The sequence below is a fragment of the Athene noctua genome, chromosome 1 (genome assembly GCF_965140245.1).
Source record: "Athene noctua chromosome 1, bAthNoc1.hap1.1, whole genome shotgun sequence".
NCBI lineage: Eukaryota > Metazoa > Chordata > Aves > Strigiformes > Strigidae > Athene > Athene noctua.
The window spans coordinates 87,600,326-87,615,684 of record NC_134037.1 but is presented as its reverse complement, the minus strand read 5'-3'; the positions used below and the strand labels follow the sequence as shown (position 1 = coordinate 87,615,684).

At 35.2% G+C, this 15,359-nt stretch overlaps 1 protein-coding gene across 1 annotated transcript in view; it reads right to left on the bottom strand.

The window, feature by feature from the left end:
- Positions 1-15,359, bottom strand: part of FMN2 (formin 2) — a 166,245-nt gene that overhangs the window by 9,310 nt on the left and 141,576 nt on the right. The window contains exon 16 of the mRNA XM_074896831.1: positions 9,085-9,234. Coding sequence (XP_074752932.1) covers positions 9,085-9,234 — 150 coding nt within the window. The remainder of the gene's footprint in view (positions 1-9,084; positions 9,235-15,359) is intronic.

The window sequence follows — 15,359 nt, the reverse complement described above, 5'->3', positions numbered from 1 at the left end:
TAACTTGTTTATAATAACAAGAGTAACTTTACAAATAAAAATTAATTAAAAAATCCTCAGCAAAAATATCAAGTGCCAGAAGTCTTTAAAACTTCAAGAGCAGAAAACTTTAAAATTCTTTATTTGAAAATTCTTCCAGAGCAATACACCTATATTTTATTCTTTAACCCAGTTACTGAAATATTTACATTGTTTTTTGCTAAGGAGTTTCTATTTAGTGAAAAAACAGAAAGGAAGATTACAACTCCCAATATAAAAGTAGAGTAAAAAATGTAGAACTTTTACTTTCACGCCAACAGGGTTGAAGTGATGACACAGATATGATTCAGTAACTGACTGCAAAGACTTTATACAGATAAGAAGCACATTGTAATGTACCTGGTCCCATCAGACTGACTGATGAAAACTAACTTCTACCTACCAACAAAGAGATTACGTATTAGACTATCTTGAAATCCCTGCCAGCTACTTGCATGGTTACTTCAACAACCAAAAGGCCAACAATGGCTGGCTGAAAGACGCAGTGATTAATCATAATTTGGCTCAGAGGACCAAGGACAAATAGATTAAAATGTCTTAATCCAACCACTTAACACAGAAACTAACCTGTAGAGGGACCCTGTATAAGATCCCTCCTCTTGTCAAGTGTAGAGTAGACTTTGGGGAATACATTTTGGATTTTCTTCAGTGTGCATCACGTCAAATGGATCTAAAATAAGGCTTCTAGGCCAAATGAAATTGAGGCCAACAAATGAAAATGAGACCTTCCCATTTGCAGAGTCTTATCATAATCCACAACACACTTCAAAATATTTTGAAAGAATTTCAATTTAGAAGTATTCAGTTTCACTCAGTTCTATCTGGCAATCATATTCTTGGTGATCTAGGGATCCTGCTTTTTTCTGTACACATACATCTGTGTATACCCAGATGTCATAAATAGAAAAAAAGGATACTGCATTGAAACACATTTTGAACATCGTAACTTTAGCATTAAGGAATATTTCACCTTGAAAATGTAATGATGTAAAAATTTAAACTGTTAAGGATGGCTACGGTTCTAATAAAATGCAAATGTGCATATACTCACTTAAATACATTTCCTGACTTCTGCCATCAAATTCATTTTTTTTTTTCCTTGTCAAAGTGGCCAGTATTTCAGGCTATACCTGGCTACCTTCAGGCAAGATGGAAATCACTTTTCTACAGACTGCATATGAAAATTGAGGTTGCTCTGAGAAAAGATAGTCATCACCTTCCATTGTTTTTCTTGGAACTAAAGCCAGGTTGCTCTCAAAGAAGCTGGCTGCATTCTGAGCTATTTGGTTAGGAAATTCAACAGGAAATGATAAGGGAAAGGAACAAGACTGGAGGTGAGGTAAAACTGGTAACTTAATCAGCAAGCAAAAGAAAGGAAACTCGTGAGTAAATAGAAATGTGAAACTGTGTGTTTGCTGTAAAACATTTTTAAGCAGCAGATGGTAAAAGAAGGAAATAATGCAATGAGTAAAAAAGAAAAAGAAAAGTCTCAGTGAACAGACACGTGAAGGAAACTATCTTAAAGAGAATATGGAGACATACCCTGGACAGATGAGCTGCTACATTAGGTATACTGGGGCTACCACATTGGATAATTGATAGGTACAAGATTGGCAGTACAAGCAAAGATGAGAACTGAGTGAATAGGAGAGATCACTGGAAAGAAAATTAGAACCAAAAAAAGTAGAAATCAGCTGGAGAGCCGCAGATTTAGAGATCTCCAGTACAAGAACTGGGCAAATAAGAAGCCTCCAATCTTGCTGCATCAGTTGAAAATAATCGTATCAAAAGGTTCCCATTCATAATTACATAATGACTCAAAATGACTGCAGACATAGTGAGGCTCTTCCCAAACATGTAAAAAAAATACCAAATTCCGATGTTAGACTGCTCTCTATACTCAGACCATAAAACATGCACCCAGCCACGCACAATGGATGTTGACATTATTCTGCCAACTCCATGCACTGGTTTGACAAACTCTCAGTAACCAAGGAATCTAACATCTTCAGTAGTTCAAGATCAGTCTGGATTATAAATCTTTGTGAGCATCTCAAACTTTTGAGGACTAAGATTTTAATGACAAATGCTGCTCATTTGTAAAACATTACAATATTTTATTGCACCTCAGATGCCAAAGTAATTACTTTGGCTGAGAATGAAAATATTTCACAAGTATAGTATGTGTAGAACCTCTTGTCAAAAATTCTGTTTATAGTGTTTAGTGGTGTCATCTTTTTCATACTATGCAAATACCTAGGGAGTATGTCGGGCTCATTTTTATCATAGACAAACGTCATTCTTTCTTCAAGAAGTGATAAACAGAAAAGGGTTAAAAAACCTGAAAAGATTATTATATGGTAGGAAACATGGTATCCCATCTCACTATAAATTGTCACACCCAGTCTGACATTACAGCTGTGAAAAAAGGTTGGAATCTTCATTATGAGATGATGATTTGTATCTATCTCCTATTATACACAATACACATACTAGGATGGAATTTAATGTGCCAGCATGATGCGCCATCACCACCAGGTAAAGAAGAGACTGCTGAAAAGCCCTTCTGTTGTTTATGTGGGGGCATTCTGGAATGTGGTTTCATGCAAGTCACAAGAATTAGGAAAGATCACATATTTGTGATTTTGGAATGGAATGAATTTTTTCCTAGATCCTTCACTTAGTTCAAGTTTACTAATTGTTTTCACCAGTTGGCTTACAGTTACAAATGAAAATACTTTTTCCTGCCTTACAAAACACAGTATTACTTAAAAATGTTAAACTAAGGTATTTAAAAATAATTTCCACCAAAGATCCAGACTGAGAAACTTATCTCCAAATGCTTTTATTTTTCAAACTTTTCCCTCAAAAGCAATGCTAAAAATGAAAGTTACTGTTTTCCTCCCCTAACCAAAAAAGGATGGTGTTTTCACTGAAAAAAAGGACTAATTGCTGAAAGTGCACAAGGAAGAAAAAAAAGGTACTAAAATGCTAAGCAACCTCTTTCAGCTTGACAGCAAATTGTCTGTGAGGCACTGCCTCTAAGGACTGTTCCTAGTTTTTGAATCTTCGCTGTGTTTGGGATTAAGTAGGCCTGCAACAGTATTTTTTGATCAGAAATCTATTTTATTTAAGTTTTTGAAATATTCTCAAAAACAGAAGATCCTTTTAAATATTCAGTTCCAAGTTACATATGCTGCCTTCTGTTTTGAAATGTGTCATTGTAACCGAGTTGTAGAACCAAGCCTACCAGCATGCAATTCAATTGATTAGAGAGCAGTAAAGACAATGGCATTAAAGTTCCCAAGTCAGAAAATGTATCTACCTGCAACTACTTACTAACATAATGCTTGGAGCTTTTAGCTGGCATTACAACAGCATGCCAAGCAAAATGTGAGCCCACTAAACATACTCCACATTTTCATCATTTCCCCCTCATGTTGCCACCCCATATACATTTTTCTTCTCTTTCCTTCTATCTCTACATTTCTTTGCAAGTCCATATTCCCATATCCCCCGTTTTCTCACTCTCGAGTCTGACTCACTGGTTCCTATTATAAGCGTTAACAAAATATCCCCTAAATTACACTGAGAGGATGTTGCTCGTGCTATGGGATTTAATGCCCTCCTCTGCAAGCAGAAGTGGCAGCTTACCAATATGCTCCTCACTGTGCAATGTACAGATATCCAATGCCAGACTTTAAATTGCTCAACAGCAAGTTTTAAATCATCCTGCTGAGGAGTCTGTAGGGAGACATACCAGTCTTTCTGCAGAGGGAGATCAATGAGCTGTGGAGACATGCTGGCCAGGAATCTCCCTTTCATCTAGATATACACAGTGTGACACACCAGGTGCCAGCTTAACTGCTATTCTTACGGGAATGGGCAACTTCTACATTTGAGAGACGAGTGCATTTTTTTGAGTTTATAGATTATTTTTAATGTGTCAAAGATTTATCGAGGGAGTTAAAGGGTTGAATAAAGTCAGCCAAAAGAAATTCTCAAGCTTAGTGTGATGCAAGATATCAGGGACTTACAGAATTTTACCATCATGTTGATCCTGCTTATGAACTCTCCTCTGCTGGCATCCCTGACACAGTCAGTCTCTGTTCAGTGACATGCCTCTTCATAAAGGCAAGGGCTGGACTGAACTTATGAGCAATATATACTTTATGTACATACTTATAGGGCACCTATAGCTGTCCCTCTCTCTCCCCACTTCCCCCATCTAGAAATACAACTTTCTTACCCCTGTTTAGGTAAAATTTTGCAAGGTCGCATTGGCCATCTGCAAAAGAAATAGAAAAATGTCCAGAGCTGGAGTGGACAAATGAGTGTCACTACCTCACTTCTACCCAGATAAAGGGAAGGTGGAACTATGGCCCTGCAAACCTGTTTCTAGTAAGATTTGAACTGGCATCTAAAGTCTAATGATATTGATACTCACCTTTGACACAATGGAACTTTTCTTTAAAACACAGAATTTCTCAAAGGACTGACTGCTTTTTGTTACTGTAATGAGCCGGGATGTATTTCACGGCCATAAAGAAAAGATGAAGTTGTAGTCCTGAAGATGGATCATTGCTGTCCACACCAATATCAGATTTTTCTAATAAATAATTATATTTTTAGCTACCAAGGATTTGCAGATTCCATATTTCATTGCCATACTCAGCAGTTGCTTAACGTTTTTTTCTTTTTTTTTTTTTTTTTTAATTGATCCCAACTTTTCAAGACTTCAAACTATAGGGTTCTATTAGGTGTTGCCTAATGAGCTCCTTTTATCTTTTCATTCCCAGGACAAGCTCTTTTCCTGGTTCCTAAGAAAGTGGTAGGGTCTGCAACAGTTCTGTAGGCCTTTGCTGATTGTCAAGAAAAATTAAAATACTTCTTGCTCTCACAGAAGCGTTAGACTGAAATAGTGCACTTAACACTGGATACCTCTCCCTTGGAAATATAAAGAATCCAGGGTGGGGGTGAAATAAAGACAGAGATTAATGAGGAAAAAAAAATATTCATAAATCACTTTGTACAAGGTGCTTGCTCTCACTAGAGGAGAAAAAAAGGCATTTGAAGGTTGGTGGTGTGATCCACTAAGAGTTTTCCTAAGAAGGTGAGACTTTTGCATAGCTGTCACTGCAGCTGTGCATTATCTGACAATACATATTCAGAGAGCAACACACATCTCAGGGTACACAGCAACTGCAATACATGTATAGATAGTGAGGATGCTGAACAGGAAGACTGCAAATCATATTCTTTCTTTCAAACAACATTGAAAAAGTTTTATGGAAAATACATCAGCTCTTCTCAGCTTTCTTGCTGATCACATGCAAAGTGTGAGCTATACTGACAGATACCTTTAAAGAATTTTCAACATGCAAATGAAAAGCATAGACTACCAGTGAAGCATTAAATTTATAATGAAAGAACAATGACAACACCAACATTTAAAAACTGAAAACATGGCCCATTAGTTTGGTTGTGTTTTTTCTTTTTCTTTTTTTTTTTTTTTTTTAAATTTGCTTAATCAGAAAGAAGGTACATTGTTTTGAAAATTTTCTCTTAAAATATGCATCTTTAGGATAGACATAGCATCAAAAGTTCCAACCTCCACAAGATAATTTTGAGAACTTTAAAAATAACCCAGATAATAATTTTTATTGGAATGCTCCAGTTAGCCTTGACTGAAGTGTGACCACAAAAACATACTACTGTTCTGAACACCTTTTGGCAGACCTATGCCTTCACTGTAATTTTCAGGTGCATCTTTCTTTTTATTGCTACTGTATTTAATAGTTTATCATGCATAATTTTCTCTACAGCTGGTATATTTTCCAGTCCTGCTTTATTTCAAGTGAGAGAATTGAGTGAAAGCAGTAGAAAACTTAAAAAAAATTCATTTGTTTTTAACCTTGGACCATTTTTCTTTTTTTTAATTCTCATTTTCTTGTAAGGAAATATGAAGTCTGACACTTCAATGTTTATCCTTTGTATATAAATGCCTGGGAAACCAATATACAAGTTGAAATGCCAAATGAAAAGTGTTTAAAATAAGAACTGGCTGACTGCTTTTTTTAAAACATAATCTGTTGGTAACAAAAAGTAGTACCACCTTAGGAAATACCATCTATGAAAAGTATTTGGGTAAGTTATTGTAAAACAGTGTGACTCAAATTTGCAAAGACTAAATAAGGAACAGCCTCTAATAACAGTCCATATGAAAACTGAGATAAAAAATATTCTAGAAACATTGCCCACAGCATAAAAGTTTATTAAACTAAACACTAAGGTGGAGGAAGAAGAGGCAAAAAAACCCCTAAAACCAATCAGGGGGTGAGAAAGAAAGATTATCAAACTAAAAAAGAAAAGCGAATAGTTACATATTTAAAAAATAATTATAAATAAATAGGCAGCAACCTAGTAAATAATTGACCAAATGTGACATGCTGCAATACTTTGAAAAAATCTCACCCTGTTACTTGATTTTGCCACCAATGAAAAACTATGGAAAATTACTTTGACCATTGATGTTCTAGCCTGCTCTTCTACTTTAGCAGCAGCAGAACTTTAAAGAACAACAACTAAAGAGGGAAATCTAGTTTCTTGAAATAATTTTTGTTTCAGTGGCAACGGGCAGATTTCAGTTTTCTGTCACCTACAGATCTGGCCATCTAGTCTGAGATTTTGAAAACCATCATGTTGTACATTCTTACACCTTTGGGCAATGCTTATTTTTCCATAAGATTTTTTTCCTTTGACTTCTCAATATCAAGACACCTTCCCATCACAGCATCTTGTCTTTGACTAAGAAAAGTGGAAATATAAAATCAAGAAAAAAAACTTAAAAACTTCAGATATAAGGTTGAACTATGATCGGAGGCAAAATACTTTCTGTATAATGGATTTGATAAGACAGTTGTTTTACTAAAGAAGATTCTTCATCTTCAATAAAATAGTTTGTCTTAACGTGGGAAATTGTTACTCTTACTGCCAATTTGGCCAAAATATTTTAATTCCTAAAAGACAATGAAGAGAGCTTGACTCTGTCAGACCTGAAACAGCACCATGCCAAACTTTTCTGAGAGGTGAGAGCAAACGAAGATATCAAAGGCTTCCAAAGCCTAAACCCTGCCTCATCTGAACAAACAAAATCTATCTAGAGGAAGATTTAAACTTGAGAGACAAGCAAAAGTTAAAATTCAAAACAAAAATTTACCTGTGATTTTCAGGATGGATCATTTTCAGTCTTAATCTCTGTGACTTCCTGGTCTGCAGTTACACAGTCCTGTCTGTCCCCCCTGGGAAAGTCCCTTCTACCCCATCAGCTCTGAATCTGGATTTGGGTCTCTTTGCTGTTCTTCCTAGGGTTCTCTCTTTCCTTTCCCACTGCAGGCCTTTTTACTTTCCTCTCCCTTCTCTGTCACATACTGCACCTAGAGCCATTTTGTAGGGTATACATGTTCAGTTCCTTTCAGGCTAAAAACACCCTTGCCCTAGAAGTGACCAGCTGGCAGTCACCCTTTTTTTTCTCTGCTGCTTCAACACATCCTCTTAGCATACACATACACTGAGCTGAAAGAGAATTACATGATTTTATCACAAGCCCATTCTTCTCTTGAGCTTTAGATGTATAAGAAAAATAGGAGGAAGAGGTTTTGTGCTTATTTAGTTAATGTCTTTTAAAGAAAACTATTTTACAGCAAGAACCCCCTGGAGGATTTTTGTTTGTTTGCTTTTAGAAATATAGCCTAGTATTTTGGAAATGAAATAAAGTTTTTCTTAAATCCTGTTCTATAAAAAATACAATATAAAAGTAACCTGTATTAAGTTGACAGCTAAATCCCTGCATAGGAAACCAAAGATAGTATTTAACCGTCAACTCAATTCCAAAGAGATATACTTAATTACATAAAATTACATTAGACAGTCAGTAAAATGAAATAGATCCCTTGAGAGCTGCTGTACTGTGCTAACATTTGCATCACACTCTTGTAGGAGCAGAATCCAGTTTTCTTAACTGTGAGATTGCTCATTCCAAAATGTATCCACTTAAACTAAATGTGCACGGTATACATGATGCTGATCATGTAGATGCCTAAGGGAAGTTTTCAATGACTTTCTAAACCAGTAATCTGATGTATGTGACAATTACATTAGGCAAGTACTCTTGAAAAAGAGGCCTGTTCTTGGAAATTTACCTAAAAATGGACTGATATCAATTTTTTAATGAAAGCCTCAATCCTGTTAATATTAAGGCTCAGAAGTAGCTTCATTATCTGTATGCTGAGGTCACTCAAGTTGCTAACAGATGCAGGATTATATAACAGTGTTTACAGTTTTCATTTTTGTATTTGTTTAATTTGTCCTTATATGGCATTTATTACTTTTTAAACAACTGATTAATTCTTGGCATAATTTTTATAAACAAAGGGTGACCACATTACAATATCTGCATACAGATGAAAGCAAACTTCATAGCTCTTCTAATAAGTGGATCAGACAATATGGTCAATTTTTGAAAACTACTTATTTCTTTAGGCGATATATACCACACGTGCTCATGTCCATGGGCTGTGATTTGCAATATTGTTCAGTTTGAGTCATTTTGTAATGCAGAGTCAACTGACTTGCCTTCTGTTTTCCTGTTTCCCTTTTTCCCAGCTTCACTGGACAAATATTTACAATATGTCATGTCTTCATGCCCTGACTTGTTTTCATTAAATATGCTAATGGGATAACTTTAATCAACTTTCAGACATGAAACAAGTTTCCTATTCCTTAGATTCTTGGTGACATAGTAGTTACATGCTCTAACAAAAATATTGTTCAGGTAATGAACCTGAAAAACTTTAGCACAGATTGGTATTAATGTCCCATTCAAAATTTATGATTATTAGGGAGAGAATAAAAAAGTCTGTTAACAAAAAAAAAGACTGAGAGAATTCCAAAAGGTGTTTGATAGGTTGTGTGCTAATGAAGTGAGGCTGACTGGTTTCTGTGCAATTGCTCCCAATAAGACTTTGAACAAACAAACAAATATACCTTTCTTGAAGAATAAGTTTGTTTTCCTTCTTCCAGAAGTCTTTGAAGTCAGAACTGAATTCATGCCAAATACTGAAGAAAGCATGTGGGGACACCTCCTTCTCTCCCATTTTTGGTTTCATACAGAAATAGGCTGCCGTTTCCAAAAAGCTGTCAAAGAAAGCAAAAATGACGAATGTTTCACTACCCACAGATGCAATTTTTTTTTTTTTTTCTTACTTAGTGCTGACATAGTACTTAATTATTCTTGGTAGCAGATCTAAAATTAAAGAATATCAAAACATAACAGTTGAGCTCTTTGTATACATATAGATACACAATATAAATAGGATGATTATTCAGCAAAGCTGGGATCTGGCATTTATCATAGGTTCTGTTTTTGACCAAAGTATTTTCCATTTCAAAAGCGAAAATGAAAAGCGACTGTCCACAGCCCTGCAAATCCAGACATCCACACCTGCCCATGTACCGCTTTTCTGTTATGTTCAAAGCTGTTTTCAAAACAGAGTCAAAGCCTACAAAGGACTGTAAACAAAGTTCTTCAAGTTCTGTTAGATCTATGCTATGACACAATAGGGTAGATAGCTTAGATTGAAGCCTACACAGAAACGTTAAAACTGCTGTGTATTAAACAAGAAATGACACAACAGAAAACCGGGCCAGGAGCAATTGTGCTAGAAAACAGGTGCCCACCTGACTCTACCAGAACGATCCAACAACCCTTTCTGAGCACAACAAAAGTAAAGTAGCGTATTAAACACGAAAGCTACACTTCAAGTAAGAACTGCTACTGAAACACAAAGGTAATATATCCAACACTGAGGACTATGACTGCAATTAAATTTAACAAATTTCCTGAGTTTTGATTGCTTCTATTTTATTTCAAATTTTAAAATATGTAGGAATGTTACTACAGAAAAATGATTTCAAAAATTAATTGCTTGTTTAACTATTATTCCATTTTATTTCTTGACAATGTTTTGTAAATACTGGAGCTTTTAAGAACATGTTCCTCATCTGAGACTAAACATGGAAGCCGCTGGAGACTGGGATATTTTGTAGAAAATTCTATGGAAAGCTGTCTCTTGAAATGTAATTGTAGGTGCTTTGCTCACTGTTTGATTACTAGTTATTGAATCCTATGATAATCTTCTATGAAACACACAACACAGTTTTAATCACTTTAATTATGGGAAAAAATGCAATTCCAGTTAAATGGGTGAAAATGCCATTTTATTCACAGAAGTTGTGACTCCATTCATGGACTACTGTCACTGGAGACAAAGTCCTTTGATAGGTGTTATAATTTAAAGTATTTAATGGTGACAATAATAAATATTTAACCATTCAGAAGGGTCAATCTCACAAAGTCTCTATGAAACTGTTTGTCCTAATTCTCAAAACTCAATACTCCAGTTGTTTTCCACAACATGAAAAATAAATGTCTAGATAAATTATTCTACTTCTGAATAAAGTAAGCCTACACCTTAAAAATTTAACATCAAGTTTACCAAATTCTACAGACTTTTTCTCTTAATTTGTAATTAATTTTTTCCATCTGCTGAAGCCAAATGAAACTGTTGAGCAACAAAGATTCAGCACATAAAAATATAAAATACAAAAACATCCTCACTTTTTAACCCACTGAGTTGATACTCAAATGCCACCTTACCTGAGTGTATAATTTCTTCAAATCTCTTAGCTACCATGGGAGCACTTGGTTAATAAATAGAATGTGGTTTTTTGTGGCTGGGTTTTGTTGTGTTTTTTTCAAATGACTTCTAGATGAGTGATACTATTGATTAAACTATCCCATTTTACTTACCTATTTACATTTTCCCCACAGTTTTATACTGGGGAAAATATTATCTATCCTGTGGTCCCACAGAAGCACTCAAAAGGAATATCCTTGACATTAATCAATCCGCTGCACTAGATTTTTATCTTTTTGCCTACTTTCACATATTTTCAACGTTTTTCAAGACTCCAAACATATCATGGAGATAATTTGTTTTTCCTCCCAGCCCCTTCCCCCAGACTTACAGCTCTAGAGCTGGCTAGTGGGAAAGTCTTATAAAAGGCTCATTTGATTTTTCATAATGAACTGAGAAAATTTTTGAAGGAACATGAATACAGGACAAGAAAGAAATCTGGAGGCATCAGTTTAGTCAATAGCTTATTTTTAAGGAAGCTCTTTGAATGAAGGCCATTAATGATTTACAGATCATAGAAAGATCAGAAGTTCAAATAAGAAGTCTTGTTCTGAGAAATGTGTCTTCAAATCATTCTGCAAATAACAATAATGTGAAAAGCATGTGACAGTACATGGCCATCCTAAGCAATGCTTTTAAATTTGAGTAAGAAGCTAGAATTCCTTTGCAGCAAAACATCCCAAGAAACGGGAAACCAAGACAAAATGAAATTCATACTGTATAGAAGAATGCTCAAAGAAAATTGATAAACAGCACAAAGACTTATTAGAGATGCAAAGGCTTCCATTACTCTTCATTTACTCCAACTATCCTCTGGGAGCAGAAGGAGATAGCTAATATTTTTTTCTCTAGTGACTGAAAATCTCTCTGAGGTCCACTTGTATAACCAGTACAACGTTACACATGCATACAGATGTGTCTAACAGCTATAACTTCATTTCTAGGTTTATAGAGAGAAGATAAATTCTCAACTAGGTTGCTTCCCTCCCTAGCAGTTACGCTGGGAGGTAAGGGAAATAAGCTGCTTGTGAAATTTGAAAAAGCAGCAGTGTAGCAGGTTGTCATTTTTAATGTCACACCTTTCTAATGCCCAGTAACAATGCACAAGTCATCAGCTGCAACACAGAAAGACTTTAGGGCACAAATCTCCATGAATTAAATATTTTTTTCTATATAGGTAGATCAAACAGTCAAGACAGTTATTGTATTTTTTCCAGCCAAAGAGGTCTACCCTTATTTAGCAGTGAAGTCAGAGAACATTTAGAAGACATATGGAAACCTGCTTGCTATACATTTGATGCTGTCATTTCTTTAGTACAAGACAAAGTGGCATAATTCACACATGAAAGACAAAGCAAATAAAGTGAATCCAAATGCATCAAATAATAAAATATGCACAGCAATAAATCCTCTATATTACCACGCTCTTTAAATATCTGATTTGGAAATGTTTACGTATGTCAAACTAGAATATGTCAAAGCCGATTCCAGGAGGGGGACACATATTTTAAATACAAAGAAAAATTTGGATGACATCACCATAACCCCAAGACTAGATATCATACTTTCAGACTTCAGCCAGGCAGCAAATACCTTTTCTCTGGTGCTTTTTAGCGGGGTAGCCCATTCAAATTTTTCTGTTGATCCTTCAGCAGATTTTGAAACAAAACATCTGCAAATACCATTGATACTGTTCCTCACTATATGTGCAGGCACACAGACATTTTGAATCAAATAAAGGACTAGAGTTCAGAAGGCTTTTGTTCCTATACCCAAATTAATTTCTCCATCATAAAACCTTGGGAAACTCATCTGACTGCTCTGGATTTCATTTCACCTATCTGCAAAATGAAACATTTATTACCAAAGAGGTATTGGTATTGCAAAGCTTGTTTAGTGTTCATTTCTCAAGTGAAAAGGTTTTTACTTTTCCATACTCTTAGCAAGGGTCTTAAAAGAAAAGAATGTGCATTAGAGAAGAGATAGCAGTCATGGAAGAGGGAAGGAAGGGCATGCGAGTTATTTTCAGGGATTAAAAGAAGTAAAGGAGGTCACTGGCTTTGCTTCATACAGTCTGACTTTTCAAACATGATTAAAAATAAGGCAGTGATGTTCACACCATTGTCTTATTCTGACATGGAAAAAGCCAGAATTCTTTCAGACTCAATTTCATATCCCTCATGCTAGCTCTGGAGGAGAATTAAATAACATTAACTCTCTGAAAACAGTGGAAGAGTTGCTCATCCCTGACAAGGAAGGAAGGAAATAAGTTCAAAAAAGATGGTTAGTTCCTTTTCTTGTTTTCTAATTTCCTTGGTTTAAGTGCTTAATTCAGAAATAACACTGCATACTGAGATGACTTGAACTCACTACTCACTCAAATGTGGAAATTTGATGAATGAATCACTGAACTTTTCTGTTTGCTCCCTTGTGTACAACTATGAGACTATGTAAACGATTTTTCTATTTGGAGGGAAGGAAAGAATGGATGCATTAACAGCCAAACCAAATTTAATCATAGGAGAAATAAAAGAAGCCATTCACATTGCAAATGGCTCATTGACAGCATTTTTAGCTAATAGATCTGATCCATTAGGAATATTTTAAGAGCAGCTATGGATTATGCAGGTTTTTTCCATTCCATTTTGAAAACAGTTAGCAAGCAGTTGCAGACAATTATTCAGATTCAAAGTCTGCTGTGTGCAATGCATTAGCCAGTTTATAATTACGTACAACATATGCTTGTATACATGCATGTAGATACGTGATTTAGGTAGTAGGTCAAGCAAAAGGACAGGAGATAAAGCAGCTAGCAACTAGAAAAAATACCCCTTTTGCCAAACAAAGAAGAACTGCAATAAGGACAAATCAACAATACTAAGCAGCAATAGTTTCATCTCAGCATCATTTGATCAGGCTTCTGTGGCCAAACAAACAGCAAAGTAACCATAGGTACAGACATGCCCTGGCTGACCTTTCTGAGAAATGGTGAACACGCACAAACATACACGCATCTGGTTTCTCCATACAGCAAACCTAATCACCTGCAAGAGTAAAGATTTGTTTCAATGTGGATTTAAAAGCAGAAAAAAATGTTTCTACAATTGTGCAAGAGAGATTCTCTACTGTTTAACAGATTTTTCTTTTTAAAAATTTTATTTTGGTTGAAGTTCAAACCTGGATATTCTCGATTATTTGGGTTTGGCTTTATAAATTGTTAAGCATCGTTTATGTACTTTTGAGATTAAGAACAGGTTGTCTTAGTGTTGGTACTGTGTTAGTTTTCTGAAGCAGTTGTGTTTCAGAAGCAGGTCTGAGTCAGGCAGGAGCTGCTAAGGTACATTTTAGTCTGATTAAAGTCACTTTTTTTCAACTGAGCATAGTTTACCAAAAGAAAGAAGGTAAAAAATGGAAAAAATACTATATGTGCCTCTTACTACTTTAAATCTGACATGAGCTATATTTAAAGCCAAACTGAGTTGGCAGGTTTATAAGCCTGTTGAGAGTGTTGATCCTGAATTGATGACTCCATAGAGAAGATGAGTACAGTATATAGGTACCAGTACTTGCTTACTGGAAAAGCTAATTATATGAATTGTCATATTCCTGTTTTGTTTTATAAAGATGAAAAGGGTTTGTACGTATTTTCTTTATGCTTTCAACATCTGAAAGCACTAACGAGAGTTAGTCTTAAGACAGAATACCAAAGTCATACAGAATTATATAAATTGAAATGGAACTAGCATCCTGGTTATTGAGATAGCATAAGGCTGTGAGCAAACTTAATACGCACAGTATCCTAAGAAGCGTGTCATTTTCTACAAACATATTTTGTTGAGGGTCCTCTCTGCACTATAACTTTACATTGATTTCTTCAGGGTTTTGTTTTATTTTGTTTTGCTTTTTAAAGTATCATTGCATCAGTGACGTCCCTTGCCTACATAATTAGAAGTAAGAAAATATAAAAATAAATGTAGTTTCTTTCAATATGTAAATGTTGGGATGAAATTTCTTGGGGTTCTTCCCCCCCCCTTTTGTTTTAAGGAAGAAAAGTGTCTTTCCTATATTAAAAAGAAAGTTGAGATAATATGCCAGTTAAAGTCAGCTGCCAGAATCATTAATCTTTTCTTTCATTTGCCAATTTATATTGTGTAACTATGGATTTTGTAATATTGTTCCTTAGAAAACAAAGGTCTCCAGAGATTTTTCCTTTCCTCTAAAAAAAACCTGCCAAACATTTGCAATGTTTTGAATCCTAAGTCATCTCCCTCATCTCTAGTCCCTTGCCTCCTATAAATTCATATTAAACAGAAAAGCATTCTATTGCTCCAGCTAGATGAAAATTAACAGCTTCAACAAGAACAAAAAAATCCCCCTACCTTTGAGGCACCATTTTTTTCCCCACAGCAAAAGCCCCAAAAAATCATCCAATGCCAAGAACAGAAAATTATGTTTTGACAGGCCAATCTACCTCATTCATGAGAATTTTGACACCCCCCCTCAATATTAGGAACGCTTTTTACAGCTTTAATATTCATCAGCAATGATAAATATTATCAATCG